At 44.3% G+C, this 20,783-nt stretch overlaps 1 protein-coding gene across 3 annotated transcripts in view; it reads right to left on the minus strand.

Moving 5' to 3' along the window:
- The window catches only part of LOC119651080, a 42,832-nt gene that overhangs the window by 4,458 nt on the left and 17,591 nt on the right, over positions 1-20,783 (minus strand). The window contains exons 1-3 of one of the 3 annotated variants that reach the window (XM_038054421.1): positions 9,588-9,688; positions 9,296-9,531; positions 8,323-9,177 (exon numbers count right to left, since the gene is read on the minus strand). The exons of 1 other annotated variant lie outside the window; for it this stretch is intronic. In XM_038054421.1, the coding sequence (XP_037910349.1) occupies positions 8,323-8,341 (19 nt within the window). In that variant the 5' untranslated portion in view covers positions 8,342-9,177; positions 9,296-9,531; positions 9,588-9,688. Of the gene's footprint in view, positions 1-8,322; positions 9,178-9,295; positions 9,698-20,783 lie in introns of those variants that run through there. One more of the 3 variants, XM_038054422.1, reaches the window with a different exon arrangement.

Genomic DNA, 20,783 nt, shown 5'->3' on the forward strand with positions numbered 1-20,783 from the left:
TATCATCACTTTTTAGCTTCAATTTCAGCCTTGGTAATCAAAAGTAATCGACCGGGTGGTGACAAATGGTAAGCTTTTTTATTAAAAACTGATGAACCGATGTCACTTTGTGAACTAGTGCCAGTGGACAAACCGATCTTTGGCGTGTGCAAATGTGGACGAGCGTAGGCAATCCTTTTGACAAGCCGATCCATTAGTCCTTTATAGAATTGTATGTTAATTTTTTCGCAAGCATCACGCGAAAATCTATTACCCTATGACACTTGATTATTCACTTTATCTGAAGGTTTCGTAATAAGTACATACTGCCGTTTGTCGCGGACCATCTATACCATTTTTCAAAAGCTATCCGGATACTTGCTATAATAGCCACATCTATTATAGAGGACAGCGGATAGTGGACAGAAGACATAGGAGGTAGGGCAAAGGAGAGAGGACACAGAACAGAAGACAGAGGACAGTATACTTAGCTCGGTGAATCAAAAGTTATCTCTTGACGGAAGAGCATGGCAGGTATTTCTTAACGATTCGTATTTGGGGCCCTGTTGTGGAACGTCATTAGTATTTGGCCTCCGTTTGCTGATATTCAAAGTCTTGAATTTGCAAAGAAGCGACAACTTTGACCTATTTTACCTTTGTTAGTAATGGTGCGATTTCCACCAAACTTGGTAAAATCATGCTCTATGTTATAGCATACGTTGATGCTTAAGGGAGGTTTTGCAGCCTATTACTAGAAATTATAGTAATATTCCATTATTAACTTCATTTGAACAGATATTGGTATGGAGGGTATTTCGAAGCCTAAGCACGATGTAGTGGTAGCCTCTTGATTTTTTTTTAGATTTTTCGGTTGGGTAGTTTCTGAGAATGGTGAGAAAATGATCACTTTCGCTCCCCGCACTCCCCATCTTCTTATCAAATATCATAACTAAGACCAAATTCGGGAAGTAATAACCGAGACCTTTCATTTAATACCCCACATCGCTATATTTGATGATTGCCCCGCTTAAATTCGATGTAGAATTATGTGACACTGTATGCGTGAACGTTCACAGTTCCCACCTTTTCACCAAATTTGGTGTGAATCGCTACAACCGTCTCCAAGGAAAATGCGCGTGACGGACCGGCAGACAGTAAACCGATTTTAATAAGGATTTGTTTTACACAAAACCTTAAAAAGATCACGTTCCCTCTTTCCACCCAACTGGACCAAGGGACAAACAACCTACGATGGGCTGAAAGTGAAATACAAAATCTTGCATCACAGCAAAATGTATTTTAATGCATGCATGATTCAGACCATGAGAAAATGTATAGCTACATTCCCGGTTGCGGGAAGACTTTTTAAGCAGGCTTTGACAGAAGCTACTTACTTCTCCAGGCACTTTCTCGGTTCGTGCTTCGCTAACATTACCGACGCCTGGGAGGGCGTAAAGCTGAAAGTTATCCCCTACAAGATTCCTAGTCCAGACCGGTCGCTCGCATTTGGTTGCCGAAGATCCGCATGAATAAGTACACGCTCGTCCAAATCCTGAGCCTTAAAATCCCCAGCATTCCCATGGACGACTGGGTCCTTATCAAGGATAAGGGGGGATAAGGGAACCCCAAACATAGAGCCAAGATTTTCTGCTCCGTATAAACGGAGTACCTGGAGGCACTGAAAAAGGTCAACTATAAAGTGTGGTTCGGAGTCAGGAACGAAAAGGTGAAAGTGTTCCGCTCTACAAAGCCGTACGACGCCCTGGATCCAATCGACGCCGCCAACGAGCTGTTGGAGGAGATGAGGATCGACAGTCCGACGGGGACTGACGAACCCCCCACGTAAGCAGAACGCAGATAAATCTGCAGCACTCGAAGTGTGCCTCAGCTTATCTGCTTGTCTTCCTCCTAGAGGCAGGCATCGACATCGCACTAATACAGGATACTTTGGTTGAAGGGGACCGAACCATCAAAGGACTTCAAAGCAAATATTTTAATTTAGTACACAGTATAGGAAACGCTGATTAGGACAGACCTAGAACCTGTATCTTCGCGAAGAAGAGTCTGCAGGCTTTTCTGTGTCCGGATCTGAGTTCCAGCGACCTAGTCGTAGAGCAGACGGGATCAGAGAACGTGCATATTTCCTCGGCTTACATGGTTCACGACCGATCAACTCCGCCAGAAGAAGTACAGCATTTGAAGAGCATCATAGCAAGAAAGAAGGCTCGGAAATCAACGGGAGATGCGAGTCATCCTGTGATTTTACAATTATTACATACCTATCGGTGTGTAACAGTGGCAGTACACCAACCTTCCTGCTTAAGGAACTGTGACGGTTGGGAGGAGGTCCTTGATATCACTCGACTAACCGACAATGAGAATCATATGATGGAGAACTGGAGAGTGTCTGACCAGACATCCTTCTTAGATCACAGTTGGATACTTTTCAGTCTAGATCTCTAGAGGCCCCAGGAGGATCGACTAGAGAAAGTTTGGCCAAGTAATTAAGAACAAACTCTCTGGTGCGCAAATTGGCAAGGTTGGCACTACAGACGAACTGGATTCAGAGGTCGGGGCTCTGAAAAAGGCATTCGATACCGCCTTTAAAGTCTCGTGACACTGCACCCGTGATGGAATGAAGATTTCAACGGTCTCAGGAAGCTTCAGCATCTGCTACAGGCATAAATATTGGCAGCCATATGAGGAGTGTCCGGATAGCACAAGGCTGTCGTACGGAAGGTCGCAGTTCAAATCTCGCTAGTCGCAGTGGAATTTGTATCGTGATTAGACGTCGGATACCAGTCGACTCAGCTGTGAATGAGTACCTGAGTCAAACCAGGGTAATAATCTCGGGCGAGCGCAATGCTGACCACATAGCCTCCTACTGGGTACTGTAATCCTGTAATGTACCGTTACGGACTTGAATGAAGTGCTCTAACATACTTCAAGGCCCTGATCCAATAAGGATTGTTGCGCCAACGATTATTATTATTGTACAAGGACCCCCTGAAGAAGTACAAGTCGATGAGTTGGTTGGACTATTGTCAGAACAGACCTGCGAATCCGCGAGGCTCAGTAGGATCCTGTCCAAGAAACATAAGAGCCCATTTGAAATAATAAAAACTTGTTGTTTATTTTTCGTTAGTGTTAATATTTATTCTTGCAAATACCGATATTTCGGGAACCTCTTGTTCCCACTGATGAAGGGAACAAGTGGTTCCCGAAATATCGGTATTTGCAAGAATAAATATTCACACCAACGAAAAAGAAACAACAAGTTTTTATTATTTCAAATAATTAATCGTTGGAAACACCGCATAATTTCACTCAGATAAGAGCCCATCCTTTTTTAAAAAAGTGGCGAACCTTGAAGGTGTTAGTTCAGACGCACTTTCTCGCCAGCGAGGAGGGTTGTGAGTCCGAGCCTTGCTTGAAGGATTTTCGGCCACCGTAGCCGTGCGAGACTATCAAATTGGTAATTATCGAGGATAAGATCGGCTGGGCTATAAACAGCTTCTCCGCAAATAAATCTCCGGGCCCAGATGGCATAATGCCAGTCACGCTACAATGGGTTGTTGAGATTTAGCGGAGCTGTATCTCTTTAGGATACGTACTACAGTTCTGGAGACGCGCACGAGTGGTTTTCATACCGAAAGCGAGCAGGCGCGGCCATGAGTCCGCGAAGGACTTTCGACCAATTAGCCTCACCTCTTTCATGTTGGAGACCCTCCTAGAACGCTTGCCTACCTCAAAGGCAAATCCACAGACACCGCTCTCCATGAGGTAATTAGCACGGTTGAGCGCCCATTGCAGTACAAGCAGTATACCATAGCTGCTTGGATATAGAGGGAGCATTCAACAACGTTAGTACCAACGCCATCAAGGAATCTTTGACCAGTATTGGATTGGAGGAGTATCGTACATATTGGATTATATCCACTAAGTACCAGGATAATCGAGTCGGATCTGAGAGGCAACCACTTGACTAGAGCTGTGAACAGAGGCACGCCCCAGGGTGGCGCCATTTCTCCGGTGCTCTGGTTAATAGTGATGGATGAAATTTTACGAATATTGGACAGCAGCGAGGTGAAGGTAGTGACGTATGCCCATGACTTGGCAATATTAAGGGTAACATAGCCATTCTAACCGACAGCCAAGCGTTAATGAAGGCCTTGTACTCAGCGATGACATTTTCTTGGCTGGTAGAGCAGCACAGAAACGAGCGGGACAGTCTGGGCGGCACGCTCATGGCCACCCTCCTATGGGTTCTCGGGCATAGGAACATTGAGCAGAATGAGCGGGCTGACGAATTAGCCAGGCGGGGCTCTATTCTTGGCAGTTCTTCGGCGGGTACAGTCGGTGTCTCGCTGGTGATGTCAGGAGCGGAATCTGCTGACACTGCTTAGCAGCCGCGAGCCTGGCGGCATGATCTCCTATGAAACCGCTTGGGAGCTCTCGTGATCGGGCTATGTTATAAACGGGCCAAATCCTCCTTGACTTGGCACAGGCTTACCACTTACCATGCCGCCAGGCTCGGCATACCCTACAATTGGAATTGCCGAAGCTGGAGAGAAAAAGGGGAAACTCTCAGGTACTTCCCCTGCCATTGCCCAGCTCTAGCTAGAGTCAGACTACGGACAATCGGTAAACTATTATTTAGGGACCTCAGAGAGATTCCTTCATGAATGCTACGGGCTGCTTTTGAAGATCTGAGCCGGTTGGACTCTGCTTCCCTGTTCTGATAATAGCAGTCACGGTGCAACATAGTCCTAGGTTTAGCAATTACCTCCTGGATGTTTTTATGAGAGGCGCTGACATCGGCCTCAAAGTGGCTCACCATCTAGTGGTCGCTTATCTTCGCTTGTTTGTAGTATTCGCCACTACACGCAGGAGTGCAGAGCTGCGACCCCCCAACTTCATCGATCATCGACCGCTTGTATGATGCAGCTGGCGCCCGACAGTGGGAAAGTTACTTTGCTGATCGGACGGCAGACACACTGAGTATCGCTCCGGAAGGGATTGAAGACGTTATTGACCGCTGCGAGTGATGGTCAGGGTGATGCGTTAAGAATCTGAGACCTTTCTCAGCTCTGTACTAGTGTTGCTTCTGTATTGCTATATGGGAAGAGTACATGGAGAGTGCCCCACCGTCACTTTACGGTTTCAAATCTCTGACATTTTTCCGCGTTGTACAGGGTGCGGCAACATAACTTCCTTTTTTAAAATGCGCGCCACTCAGTTAGTTGATGTCATAGCGGAGCGCTAGTGGTCTCGTTCAAGAGGGGATACTGTAAAGTTTTGTCCCGACACGGTTCAGTCGCCATCATGCGTTGGAATAGTGAGGAGCGTGGCTTTGCCGTTGAGGTTTACTTTTCAAGCGGATGTTCGGTTATTGCAACACAGCGTGCATTTCGGAATCGCTTTAATTTAGCCCCGTTGGCTCCCGTCCCAGACCGCAAATCAATTGTTACATGGGTCACTACATTCAGACAAACTGCAAGTGCGACAAAAGGAAGAACTGGAGTCCCTCGGCCCGTTAGATCACCTGAGAACATTGAAGCAGTGAGAGCGTCAATGTTGCGATCGCCACGACGTTCTGCGCGCAAACACGCATCTGCCCTTGGACTATCCGATCGTTCTGTCAGAAGAATTCTTCGTGATGATTTTCATTTTCATCCCTATAAGATGGCGATAGTGCAGGAACTTTCAGAACGTGACTTCAATTCTCGGATGAACGCGTGTGAGCTTCTTCTTGATGTCGTTCCCGAGGGTGCTATTGTTTTTTTAGCGATGAAGCCCATTTTCATTTGTGTGGGTCGGTTAACAAACAAAACATGCGCTACTGGACTGACACCAACCCTCGAGAATTGCATCAAAAGCCTTTGCATTCACCCAAAGCCACAGTGTGGTGTGCAATTTCCTCAGCTGGAATTATTGGTCCCTGGTTTTTTGAGAAAAATGAGGTTACAGTGACAGTGAATTCGGACCGGTATGTAAACATGCTACAGAATTTTTTTTTCCCACGGCTAGAAAATTTGGATTTGGGGGACACTTTGTTCCAACAAGACGGGGCAACAGCACACACTTCAAGAGCATCGATGGCTGTTTTGAGGGAACACTTTCCAGAGCACCTTATCTCAATTAGAGGCGATTTGGAATGGCCGGCACGCTCTCCCGATCTGTCCCCTTATGATTTTTTTCTATGGGGTTTTTTGAAATCCCGTGTTTATGTGAACCGTCTAAGAACTCTACAAGATTTGAAGACCAACATCCAAGAAGAAATTGCCAACATAACACCTGCTATGCTAACAAGAGTTATGACAAACGCCAGAAATTGGTTTACGCAATGTATAGAGAATGGGGGACGTCACCTAACAGATTTGATCTTCAAAACAATGTAAATAAAACCTAAAACCTACATTATAAAAAATAAATAAATATTTTCCGATGCATACAATCGTTTTTATTGAGTTTTGAAAAAAGGAAGTTATGCTGCCGCACCCTGTATCAGCCAATTTACTTCTGATAGCCAACATGTGTATGGTAAAGACAATGTTGTTGCAGACGCTTTTGTCGAATTTTGGAGGTCACAGTCCCCGCCTCGGCCGATTATACGACAATTGCCGAGGCACAAAAAGACGACGCAGAGCTTCAGAGCCTGAAGGTAAATTCCAAATATAAATTCAAGGAGTTTTCTATTTCCGGCTCAAACTCTTACTTACTCTGCGAGACCTCAAATAAGAGATCCAGGCCATTCATCCCGGCCGATTTTCGCAGGGAAGTATTTCACGCGATTCACGATCTTGCGCACCCAGGCATGAGGACGACGAACCGATTAGTCACCGAAAAATATTTCTCGTCGTCCAAATTCCAAATTCTTGTGCCAGACAGTGCATCGCGTGCCAGAAGTGCAAGATCAACGAGCACGTTCGAAAAGAAGTAGGTGTGTTTCCTCGGTCAACCAAACGCTTTCACACCATCCATCTCGACATCATCGGAACTTTGTGAGATTCGCACGGATTCAAGTATTGCCTCACAATCAACGACATGTTTATGCGGTGGCCTGAAGCGATACCTCTGTTTGACATTACTGCCCTCTGTCGAGAATGAATTCCACGCTTTGGTGTTCCAGTCGTCATCATCACAGGCCAGGGAATGCAATTCGAATCTACTCTTTTCGCGGAGTTAGTAAAGCTCCTTAGCCCTAAATGGTATAGGACTACTGCATACCATCCACAGTCCAATGGTATGCTGGAACGTTAGTACCGGACCCTGAAGGCTGCTCTAATGACCCGCAACAATCCGTCATGGTCGCGGTCTTTGCCTTTCGTCCTCCGTACAGCCTACCGAGAGGAGTTCGCGGCCAGCCCAGCGGAGATGGTTTACGAAGAGAATCTATGCCTTCCCGCCGCTCCTTTTCTGTACACCAGAGCAGGGTTGAACGACTCGGGAATGCTAAGTCTCTTTACCCAACTCCAACGTCCAGACACGCGACGTTGGAGGTCGACACTCCCAGGGGTCTAGAGACGTGTGACCAGGTCCTCATCAGGGTGGACGTCCCTCGGAAGCCGCTGCAACCTACTTACGAGGGCCCTTCTAAAGTTCTGGAACGAGGCGAGGACTCGTTTTAACTCGACCGTCCGAGGCGGACGCAAGTATGTGTCTTTGTCGAGGCTAAGGACGAGCCGGCGGCCGGTGACTCCCATTGGTGGGATCACGCGAATAGTTTGTTTCGTTGAACCCGCGCGCTTTCAGTTGAGGGCGGAGTGATGTAGCGGCATATCGGAGGCGCGAACCTAGGCGCTAACATGAATTCGCCTCCGCCGCTGCATTCAGTGACCGCAGGAACAGCTGACGGGCTGACATGAGGCTGGGGCGAATGAAATGACAGGTTTTTGTGTCAACAACAAAAAAATTGATTCACGTCCGCCGACTCGGGTAAACGTAAAAGAAAAATTGGAACGCTATCTTAAGTAACATAGTTGGATACCATTCGACTCAGCTGTGAATGAGTACCTGGCTCAAATCAGGGTAATAATCTCTCTAATAATGAACTGCTCTAATACACTTCAAGGCCCTGATCCAATTGGATCCTCGACGTAATCGAAGCATTAAAACTGAATAAAACTGGAAAGTTTATTGCACATTCTTAAAGAAAACGTAAAATAACATTTCCACTCGATTTATTAGTCATGTTTCCTGTAGATTTTTATCTAAGATATTTTCAATATATCATATCACACATTATTGATCAGTTCGCTATCAATTATTCACAAGCGCAACCCCCATCGTATCTCTATTCTATAAAAACGAGAACTTAATGGATCCATGAAGTATTCTTACTTGATTTTTCTGCAAACATGTTTCATAGAACAGCTTCTGGATCCTGGAGAGTAAACCACTTCACACTGATCTTGAGATTCTAATTAAATCCAACTGAATTACTCCCGCAAATCGTTCTTAGTGGGGAATTTCTATTTCCTCGACTTTAGTTTACTTCATAGAAATAATCAAATCATCGCGGGAGTATACATACTTGTTTTAGTAGAACATCCGCGATTACAATCTGTACAAATCGTAACGATAACACTGTTGTTATCTCGAACAAACAAAGTGATGATAGTGCATTTTTTTACTTTAACACGTTGAATTGCTACGAAAACACGGCTTCACACTGTGTCTGTATAGGCTTGGAAAAATCTCAGCGATAATATGACGTACAAAGCAGATAATGCGACTGCAAACATTCATTTAATTGCGGTAATAACTTGCAGACAACCCCAAGCCTTTCAAGATCAAAATGGTATTTGCGATGTGAATCACTTCGCAACGTTCATTACCTGCTGCATTTTCGAAGCTTGATTAAGTGAATTATTTTGGTTGGGTGAATTGCAGCGAGAACTGTAGCCATTCTTAGCACGGCTTGGCTTCATTTTACGTGGTTTGTTCGCATGCACACAATAAAATTTCCTTAGATCTGATGGCGTGAGATAAAGGCGGATGCACCCCGTTGAATAAACTTCATGTGAATTCCCGCAATTAGTAGTTGGATTCTAATGAGCGTCTTTTGTGCATGCTAATGTGATCTCATGAGCAATAAATGTGTTAATTATTGTTAGACGAGCTAAGGAGTGAAGACTTGCACGCGGAACGACCTTGATGGCAACTAGTTTCGCTTTGATTTTTTCGTATTCTGGGCTGTTGTAACGCAATAAATTGGTAGTTAATTTGCTGATTTATAACATGTTCTTTTATATCATCACAAAGCGATATCAACTTATGCAAAGCCCCACTGAAAACATTAACATAAATTTACCTCGAACTTAATGTTTACAGTCCAAGTCATCGAAATCTCCCAAGTACAATCGAAGAGAGCAGCTTGGGCACTCGACATAATAGTCCGCCGACTATTTGATGATCCGCGCACAGTGAAATTCCGTTTTATAGCTCCCGAATCGCTACAGTAACAACCCAAATGTATTATTCCACAAATTCATTGAGTAGTTCACAGCGTGTCCTTAGCAGAACGATTCCTATTCGATTTCCCCCTGCCTGTTTGCAATTGAATTTACGTCAAAAAGTGAATGAAAAACAATTGATTGCCACACCAGATAACCCACGGAATACAGCGCAACCAAACACAACCTGCCCACGGCACCAGGCACGACTCTGTAATGTGTCAGCTCCGTTCTCTCCCCCAAGTACCCACTCGTCGTGGGTGAGTGCATTGATTTCACGCCGTTTGACATTGTTTCTTGTTTACAAATGCTGTTGGAACAGCTGACAGAGTGAAGGCAGCAATGAAGTGGGTAGTAGGCACCAATTGGCGTTTCTCCCATGGAATTTGAAAGTATCTGTTGGAAGTCGATTTTTGAATCGTAAAATGTCCATAGAATGTGGTACATTCTGTGGAATTGCATCTCATGTTCACCTTTTTTCACAAAATTTGTAGAAACAACTTCAAATTCTTTTAACACTTCAATTGATGATTGATGAGTGGAATGATGAACAAACTCCGCCATGCTATTAACATAGTATGCTGGTCCCAAGCTCAGGTAAAGGAGAAGGATTTGAGACAACGTCCTATCCTCAGTAAAACAAAAATAAAATGCTGAGATCAGGGAAAAAGATAAATAGGGTATAGTTGGAGTTATTCCACTATGCTAAATCCTACCTGATCTCTCTTGGTGACAGGCCCCGCGACATGTCGACCAAGAAAATGCATACAATGTCGTTACAAACATGATGGTCGGATTGAGTCACAAGCCTCGGAAAAATGCTAGGGCGTCCACCTCAGTCGATGCGGTACGACGTGCCCCGGTCCTGTCGAGAAATGGGCAAGGGTTCTTGAGGCATGGACGGTGTCAGGACGTAAGCAAGTTAGTCCGAACAAACCAAATACGTGTCTGCACGCTAAATGTTGGTACCCTAACTGGAAAGACCGAGGAACTCGCAATGATATCTGCGCTCTGCAAGAAACCCGATGGTCTGATGCCAAAAGCTGCGACATTGAACGCGAACGCGATGAAAATGGCTATAAACTTGTCTATTTTGGTAACCCACACACTCAACATGGTGTTGGCATTGCCATCTCAGAGGATTTCCGTGATGCCATTAAAGAAGTCGAACGATTTGATGACCGGCTGATGAAGCTCATCATTATATCAGCAGATCGCACTATTCACTTCTTCACCGCGAACACACTACAGACAGGTCGACCTGGTGCCGAGATAGATGCCTTCTGGCAACTTCTCGATGTAAAGACTTATCATATGCCTGTTGACGACTACATCATCATTGCCGGTGACCTTAATGGTCATGTGGGTGAAAAGGCAGACGGTAATAGGTGCCATGGGGAAAAGGGGTTCGGAGTTCATTACGCGTATGCGTAATGAGGGTGGCGAGCGTAAATTCGATTTTGTGGACACCTATGACCTTGTACTTATGAATACATGGTTCATCAAACGATTGTCTTATCTTCCTATATTTTATATCTGGAACAAGAGTAAAACGCAAATCGACTATATTCTCATAAGACGTCGACATTTTACCACCGTCACCGATTGCAAAGCCGTTCCCTATGAGACCATCGCACCTCAACATCGGCCATTGATTGCGGTCCTGCGAATTAAGACACCGATAAAACAAGGTGAGGAGCGCACTGGCCCGCGACGCATTAAATGGTGGTGATTTGGTAAGCAGAAAGAAGAAACGATCTCACTCATACGATTGCCGGCCATTACGAATGTGGAAGAATCATGGAATCAGCGCCACTTTCGAAGGTTATTTAGAGGGGACGGGGACATCCCCCTTCTTCAACTCTGATAAAAACGGCTGGGAACCGGTTTCTGACAGACTTCAGACAAGATTTCGGTCCAGGTTAAGGAGCATCACAATTGTACAATGCTATGCACTAACGGAGATTTCCGATGTAGTGGAGAAGGATGCTTTCTACGAGCAATTAAATGTGGTTCAGCGAAAGCTTCTTAAAAATGACATGGTGACCGTAATGGGTGATTTGAACGTCAAGGTGGGATGTGACAACACTTTGCTCGGGCATATGATGGAGAAGCACGGTCTTTGCTACCGTAAGGGTAAGGGTGAGAGGTTCGCGGATTTCTGCAGCTTCCACCGCCTCGTCATTGGTGGCGCATTCTTCGAGCACAAAGCCTGCCCATAAGGTCAGTTGCGTTTCAAGTGACCGACGTCGTACGAGCAATCAAATCGATCACTTGGCAATCAGCAGTAGATTTAAGGGTTGTCTTCTGGATGTGCGTAACAAGAGAGGTGCTGACATCGAACTCGAAAGGGATTCCCATTGGTTGCTTACGTTCGCTTGCGTGTTGCAACCGCCATTTTTCGCAGGGTTGGGGAGCTATGACCTCCAAAATTCAATATCAACCGCTAGTATGACCCAGCTGTCGCTCGACAGTGGGAGTATTGCTATCTACGGAGTAACGCGCCATTAAAAATGCTCCTTTTTCGGGTGCTGCACAGGTCGTCGGCCATGTCCTGAAGGGGCGTCATAAGATTTGGCTGACTGCGGAGCCGTGGAAGCGGATCGACGAACGGAAGTGGTTGAAGGCTCTACTGACCGCTGCGAGTGGTGTTGGACGTGACGCACTCGAACTCTGATACCGAGCGAAATTCCGAGAAGTTCAGCATAGTGTGACAAGAGAGAATTTGCTATTCCGCTGCTTAGGGAAGCCGCGTTCAGAGGTGGCGGTGAGGAAGGCGGGGCGGCAACCCTGTCGGCCAAACCAAAACCAAGTGGTCGAGGAGAACCTCCATAGTAGTGGCACCAGGAGACGCTGTACTCACTTTGGTTTGCCGGCCGTGATGCAGTAGGCGAATGCTCCTAAGGCCTAATCAGGGCGATCAGACTCGAGTCTGCAAGGGTACTCATCTGAAGTGATAATTGGCCACGAAACTTTACCAGGGGTATACTGGAACCATGGGAACCGGGATAGCTCCTGGACTCTCATACTTCGGGTGAACTCCCGTTGTATGTTATGCTCAAGCGAGAAGAGACCTTCGGGCCTCGGCGTTGTGTTGCGTTTCAACACGGGTGAAGTACTCCTTAATTCGGTAGAGATTTAGGTATGTCTTGCATCCACCAGTATGCCTACGCCATGCACTTAGTATAGACTGGTACCGTTGTTGCTTGTCTCAGCGGGGCTCTGATTGTTGTCACAAAATCAATCCGTGTCTTAAGAAGACCGTGGGATTAAGTAGTAAGGCAGGTGCTCACGTAAAACCCTCCAGGACTTAACTGCTCAGGAAAGCGGAAGACGCCGTAGATCGCAATGGTTGCAAACCTTTCGATGGACTTGTAAAGGATATCAACGGTCGATTTCCCATCCACGATGATGAACAACTGAAGAGGTGGAAAGAACGTTTTCTGAACCTTATTACATCCGATTAGGTTCCTTCTCTTGTAAATGAAATAGCTAGTCACCGTAACATGCGGATACGGATTGTTCTTCCAAGCAGAAAAGAAATCATTTTGACAATCAACGCACTCAAACCGAGTAAAATCGCTGGGCTTGACAGTCTCCCCGTAGAATTATTTATCGCTGCCCCTCCAGTTACTGCAGGTCTTCTGCTTCTACTCGTACAGGAATCTTGGGAATCCGAAACTTTTCCCAGACAGTGGAAGAAGAGGAGGATCGTTAAGATTCCAAAAAGGGTAACCGTTTCGAGTCTGGCAATTGAAGGGGTATCTGCGTGCTTCCTGCCGTTACAAAGATAACTGCTAAAATAATCCTGAAACATATCAGAGAACATCTCGAAAGCTTTATCGACAGAGAGCAGGCTAGTTGTCACTCCGTATCCTCTTGCATCGATCACAACAACTACGGATCATTTTGGAATGGTGCGCGGAATTTAGAACTTCCCAAACAATGGTTAGATATGTGTGTGTGTGTTTGAGGCGGGGGAACGGCAAAGCCTCTGAGCACTCAGGCCTTAGTGGTCTATTGTACTTGATTCTGATGCCTGATGCGTCCATAGGCGGGACACTCACATAGAAAGTGTTCCGTAGATTCTGCTTCCTCATTACAGGATGGACACATATCATCTTGGATAATTCCTATTTTGAACATATGCCCAACTAGTGAATTATGGCCAGTCAGTATGCCCACAATACTTCTGCAGGTCTTCCTGCTTTTCGACAGAATAAACTTTGCAGTATGTTTGTTTGGTTCTGACAGGAATTAGCAGCATCGAGGTTCAGCCATCTGTCATTATGAGAAGCTTATTCCCAGTTTTGATAGCAGCATTAGCTAATGCTACTGACACCTTAATTATTGGTTCTAGTCCGGGCATGAGGGAAATTGAACCCTCTTTTGCTAAAATTTTCGGGATTTTATTTACCCCTGCACCACAATGGCCGGGTACCCAGAGTAGTTCCACCGTATTGAATTTAGAAACAGAGTTCAATCGATTTCTACATTTATGAACGATTTTTGATTTGATCAAAGGAATGCTCAATGTAGCTTGACTATTGCTACAGATTGCGATAGGCCTGCCCTTCAACCGCTTGTCAATCATCCAGGTTGTCACCCTTAGGATCGCATACACTTCAGCCTGAAAGACCGATGTATATTGTCCCAAGGGAAAAGCCCACTTCTCGTTTTTATTCAAGATGTAGACTCCTGCTCCAGAACCCTCAGTAACGGTGGAGTTCACCTTCCATGCGCTACTTCCATATAGCAACACAGCACAGAACAGTTTCAATTTGATCTTGGTGTTGCGGTAACTGCATTTTCAAATTTAAAACAAACCAGCGAAAACAGATCTAATGCCGTTATGCGCCGGGTAATATCTAATTTGGTGCCCCTGTCTGCAGAAACTACGCTTCCTAGATATATAAATTGATCGACGCTTTCGATGTTCTGCTTATTACTGCAGATAGGGAGAGTGCGATGACCTGTCAGACTGAGAACTTTGGTTTTGTTGGTGTTTATCTTCAGTCCAACTCCACTTGTCTTTCTTTCCAAATCCAGACCCATTTGGTCAAGGTCCATGACCTGGTGAAAGAGCAAGCAGATGTCATCAGCGTAGTTAAGGTGTTTGTAGAAAGATATCATAGCCCATTGACCTCTTCCACGTGCTCCTGACAAGGCAGCATGAAGAACTTCACCGATGACAAGAAGAAATAATATCGGAAACAGTATGCAACCATGGCGGATTCCGATTTCGACCTCAAAATTCCCTGCGATTTTACCTCGGTGCAGCACGTGACGCCATCATATGTCGTTCTGATAATGGCTATTAGTTTCTCCGGTATGTCATACCTGCGTAGAGGACAGCAAATGCACTCCTGTTGACGCTATCGAAAGCTTTCCCGAAATCGATGAAGAACAAGTGCAAAGAAAATCTAAATTCCGCGCAATATTCAAAAATGATCCATATGGTATTGATGTGGTCAATGCATAAGCATCCGGAGCGGAAACCAGTCTACTCTCTGTCGATCAAGTTTTCGATATATTCTTTGATGCATTCCAGGATTATTTTAGTTATTATCTTTGCAAGGCACAAAGCTCGTAGATACCCCTCCCCCCTTCCTCTTTGAAATCTTAACGATCCCTTCTTCCACTCTTTGAGAAAGATATTTACTTGGAATCCGTGTCCGCATTCAACGGTGACTAGTCATGTCATCTCCAGGAGGAGAAACTTCACGGAATGTGATACGGTTGAGAACCATGGTGAAGTGTTCTTTCCACCTCTTCAGATGGATAAGAAGTCGAGTCCTTCACAAGTCCATCGAGGGATTTGCGACCACATGCAACTTCTTTCGTTATGCGGTATATACTTCACAAATCAATGCGTTCTCTGGCATCTTCCACTTCCACGAGAAGTTCAACGATTTCGCTAGTTATTGGAGTTCGAGAGCGTCACGCCCGCCATCGCTCGCAATGACCAATAGAGTCCTCAAACCTTAACGTTCATCGATCCGTTTCAACGATTCCGTAGTCGGCCAAATTTTATGACAGTATTTTTGATGGCAGTACAATGTTCATCGATATTCTCAGGCGTATTACTCAGTACTGTCGAACGACAGTTGGATCATATAAGCGATCGATGTTAAACTTGAGAGGTCGCAGCTCCCCAACCTTGCGAGAAGTGGCGTACGCTACACGTAAGCGAACGTAAGGGAGCATCAGAACGTGACCCTTTTCGACGCCGATGTCAGCGCCTTGTTACGCACATCCAGGAAATAACTCCTAAATTTAGTGCTTTAATCAGGATTACAGAATCCTGTAGGATGCAATGTGGTCAGCATTGCACTCGCCCGAGACCATTACCCTGATTTGAGTCAGGTACTCATTTACAGCTGAGTCGACTGGTATCCGACGTCAAATCACGATACAAATTCCACTTCCACCAATGAGATTTGAACCGCGACTTTCCGTACGACAGCCTTGCGCTCTAACCACTCAGCAATCCGGACATTTAGGCCTAGAATGTCGAGCTTATATCGTTGCAATTCTTGCTCGAGTTGGAGAAAGCGAGGACCCTCGGGACCGTTGTCGAGGAGCGAGAGCACATTCCAGAAACCAATCAAAGTGCGTTTTCGATAGCCAAATGTTGGTAGCCATGAGGCCAATTCACATCCGAGGCGTTGTTGACGTTTCGGTGGCAATAAAGTTTCAAAATGTGCAGGTTGTTAGTGCATAGATTTTAAACTTTTTTAGTGGCCTCTTACGGCGAACAGGGAAGGCTTCAAGTATATTGTTAAGCCCCAATTCATAGGACTAAAACTAAATAGAAGAGGATGGAGGGTATGTAGTCTCACTATAGGGTAAAAGCTCTTACTGTACAAGACAATGATCTTGCCAGTCTTCATGTATTCCTCGGAGATTTGGGTTCTTAGCAAGAAAAATTGTGAATTTTTGGCCGCGTTTTTGGCCCCCTACGTAAGGATGGACGATTCTGTAGCCCTCATAACGACAAAATCTATGAGCGATACTATGACCGTCACTAGGCTTAATAGGTCGGGGTGGGCGAGTCACTTAATCCGTATGGAAGAGGATGATCCACGACAGAAAATCTATCAGGGCAATATCATGGTAGAAAAAGAAGACGAGGCAGACCCTGCCTGAGATGGAGCGATGGTGTAGGCCAGGACGCCAGATAGATTATAGGTATATCGAATTAGTGGACTACCGAGATGTCTGGAGTTCCTTATTAAGACAGACATAGACCAGATACCGGTTGTTGCGAGGTTGATGATAATGAACTATGAATTGTTTTTAACCCTACAAAAACGAAGACTTTATTGGCGGTTTTTTTTCAAAATATATTTTTTTTTACGTTGTCGAACGTGACATAAAAAGTACTTAAGCTATTAACTTTGAAAATTTACACAAATATCCTTTAATGTATTGACCTTTACGTATACCTACAATTGTTACTGAAAATATTGTTTTTAAAAATAGTTTACAGAAAGATTGTATTTTTTTTTTCGCTTTGTGTCTATCTTTTTTCTTCGCAAAAAATAAGTGCCTACAAATGGAAACAAAGAAAAACTTGACTGATTGTTTTCAGTTGACTATATAGGGCTGGGCATTCTACAACGCAAATTAAAGGAACCATCTGTAGCGCGCCATTTTGTTTTTCTTTTCTTATAAAAAAATGTGTGTTTACATTTGAACGTCAATGTCCATATGTAATTTCATTCAATGTAATAAATACTCTGCTCAATCAACGAAATTATTAGAAAATTATCAGATCAGAGAGGAAAATGAAAAAAAGTGAAATGAAATACTAATGAGCTTGAAAATATACTAAATTCATTCTTTTGACAAAATAAGTCAGCTCTGCGAGTAGAATGCCGACTACATTGTTTTCTTTTGTGTTATATCGTTCTCGAAATAAAGTGCTCTTTCACGCTTCATGGCCTAGGTTCAAATTGGACAGTTGCGCCGTCGATTATTATTAAATAATTATTCTATGAAAACTAATGCAAATTTTGCGTGAGAAGCATGAGCAGTCGATGTAAATATATCTTTTTATCGAAACAATTCTAATGAGAAAAACAAATGATAGCACGTTAGCACTTCCATTTGTAAATCAAATAATTTGAATAATGCAATTGTATTCGCGTCTTTGCCAATATTGAGGAAATTTATTAATGGCACGTGGATGACGTTGCCATTTTTGATTTTATTTATGGAAATATATAAAGCCTTTGTATTTTCTTATTGTAGTGGATTTTCGTTGCGGAATTTGGTTCACAGAACTGAACAGTTTGATAATCCATATGTAGTCGATTTTAGCAGTCAAATTTTTCACATTTACTAGCACAAGGCGCTTTTGAATTTCTGAGCTCTGCGATATTTATTATGACAGAACATTTTTAAAAATATTCAGAATAATTTTGAAACTACTAAGATCACGTTGTTTTTGAATAATGATGCGTGGATCACTCAAAGTAAACATTTCGCTTCAAACCATTTTGTAAACATTACTTTGAATAAGATCGTTCTTAGGGTAGCCAGGGTAAAACTGTACACGGCCATGAGGGAATTCGGTATCCCGACGAAATTGATAAGACTGACTAGGCTGACCCTGACCAATGTGCGAGGCCAGATAAAAGAAGCAGGATCACTCTCAAGACCATTCGACATCAACAACGGTCTACGACAAGGGGATGCCCTATCATGCGTCCTCTTTAACCTGGCCCTCGAGAAAGTGATCCGTCATGCTTAGGTAAATGCACGAGGTACGATCCTCTTTAAGTCCACTCAACTACTGGCCTATGCTGACGATATCGACATCATGGGAAGAACCACCCGAGGCGTACAAACTGCCTTCATCCAGATCGAGTAGGCGGCGCGAGAACTTGGGCTGCACATCAATGAAGGCAAGACAAAATATATGGTGGCAACGTCAGCTCCGAAGACGAACCAACCAACAACATCAAACCGCACTGGTCAAACACAAACACGAAGAAGAATAAGGATAGGAGAATACAACTTTGAGACCGTTGACAATTTCTCCTATCTAGGGTCGAAAATCACAACCGATAACAGCTACGATGATGAAATCCACGCAGGGTTGTTGTCAGTCAACAGAGCCTATTTCGGCTTACAAAAACTGTTCCGCTCGAAACGTCTCACCATAGGGTCAAAGCTTTTACTGTACAAGACAATGATCTTGTCAGTCCCCATGTATTCCTCAGAGACTTGGGTTCTTAGCAAGAAGAACTGCGAACTCTTGGCCGCGTTCGAGAGAAGAATCTTCCGAAGAATTTTTGGCCCCCTATGTGAGGAGGGACGATTCCGTAGCCTACACAATGACGAAATCTATGAGCGATACCATGACCGTCCGGTTATGGATAAAATTCGGCCCAATAGGTTACGGCGGGCGGGTCACTTAATCCGTATGGATGAGGATGATCCCACCCGGAAAGTTTATAAGGGCAATATCTATGGTAGAAAAAGAAGACGAGGCAGACCCTGTTTAAGATGGAGTGATGGCGTAGGTTAGGACGATAGACAGCTTTTAGGGATATCGAATTGGTGGACCCCGGCGCAAAATCGGGATGTCTGGAGTTCCTTATTAAGGCAAACATAGACCGGATACCGGTTGCGGCGTTGATGATGAAGATCCTTCTTGCTTAACATTTTCACATCCAACTTGCTTTTTTTTAATGCCAAACTTGAACCCGACCAAAAAAACCAAAAAGGACCATGAAAAAAATCAACTAATAAATTTCCTTTAGAATCCCAGAAAACGGATGGTACCATTTCTTGGTTGATAAACGAATTTTGAATTTTGATAGTCCTTTCTGCGATTTTTATCTTGAGAATTTAAAGTAGACTTGAGTTTTACCACACACCACTAATCACATAAAAAGGGGAATCCCCACGATCTATCTATCTAGTGAGAAATATTTTGGAAATTTCAACGGAGCATCCTTCTAGTCTTTTCTGAGCAGATGCGAAATCCTTCGTGCTGACACTTTTCGGACTGAAGGTTTGGAATAATTCGATGTATATTTCCAATACTAACCTCCCTGATTTAAGGAACCACGAAACAACTACCACACACACTACCACTGAGGTCCTGAACAGATTGAATATTTCTTAAAGGGTTCTTGAAGCGCTACTGTCTTGAGTGATTGAGTGACTCAAGTGTTCGACTTTATAACAACCCTTTACCGAGCACTGTGTATTAGCTTTTGTGCCCATGAATCTGTGCGCTCAATCTTTTCTGAATTTCAATCACTCCAACGTCATAATTCGTGAACAATTCAATTATGATATATTGCACAATCTCACTCATCATGAGGGTGATTGAGGCTATGACGAAGAATGATCTTGGATCATGAAATACTTCCAGAAATTGAAGAAACTCCTACTGTCATACTTAAGGGTCCCTCCTGTCCCATGAACACTTTTCAGTTGGAATTAGCAAAGAAGAAAGAAAACTAAATTTCGCAAAACGTCATTTTCTCTGCATAACAGTAAATCCAATAAAAAAATTGAAAATTTCCACGATACCCGGGTCGGAAAAATGGCCAAAAATGCAAAATCTTCGGATTCCTACGCAAGATACCTGTTTCGAATGGGGAGGCGCCCCAGATTCAGGAAATCCAAGAATTTCCACGCTATGACATCTGGAACGCGAGATATTGGAGAAATTCGGTCGCGGGAAGGCCTGGCAGAAATTGAGGAAAATTGAAAATTTCCACGATACCCGGGTCGGAAAAATGGCTAAAAATGCAAAATCGTCGGATTCCTACGCAAGATACCTCTTTCGAACGGGGAGGCGCCCCAGATTCAGGAAATCCAAGAATTCCCACGCTACGACATCTGGAACCCGAGATATTGCAGAAATTCGGTCGTGGGAAGGTGTGGCAGAAATCGAGGAAAAGTTAAAATTTCCACGATACCCGGTCGGAAAAATGACCAAAATGCAAAATCGTCGGATTCCTACGCAAAATACCTCTTTCGAACGGGGAGGCGCCCAAGATTCAGCAAATCCGAGAATTTCCACGCTACAATATCTGGAACGCGAGATACTGGAGAAAGTCGGCCGCTGGAGGACCTGGCCGAAATCGAGGAAAATTGAAAATTTCCATGATACCCAGGTCGGAAAAATGGCCAAAAATGCAAAATCGTCGGATTCCTAGGTAAGATACCTCTTTCGAACAGGGAGGCACCCTAGATTCAGTAAATCCAAGAATTTCCACGTTAGGACATCTGGTACCCGAGATATTGGAGAAAATCGACCCCTTGGAAGGCCTGGCCGAAATCGAGGAAAATTGAAAATTTCCACGATACCCGGGTCGG

This window comes from Hermetia illucens, chromosome 3 (genome assembly GCF_905115235.1).
Source record: "Hermetia illucens chromosome 3, iHerIll2.2.curated.20191125, whole genome shotgun sequence".
Classification (NCBI taxonomy): Eukaryota; Metazoa; Arthropoda; class Insecta; order Diptera; family Stratiomyidae; genus Hermetia; species Hermetia illucens.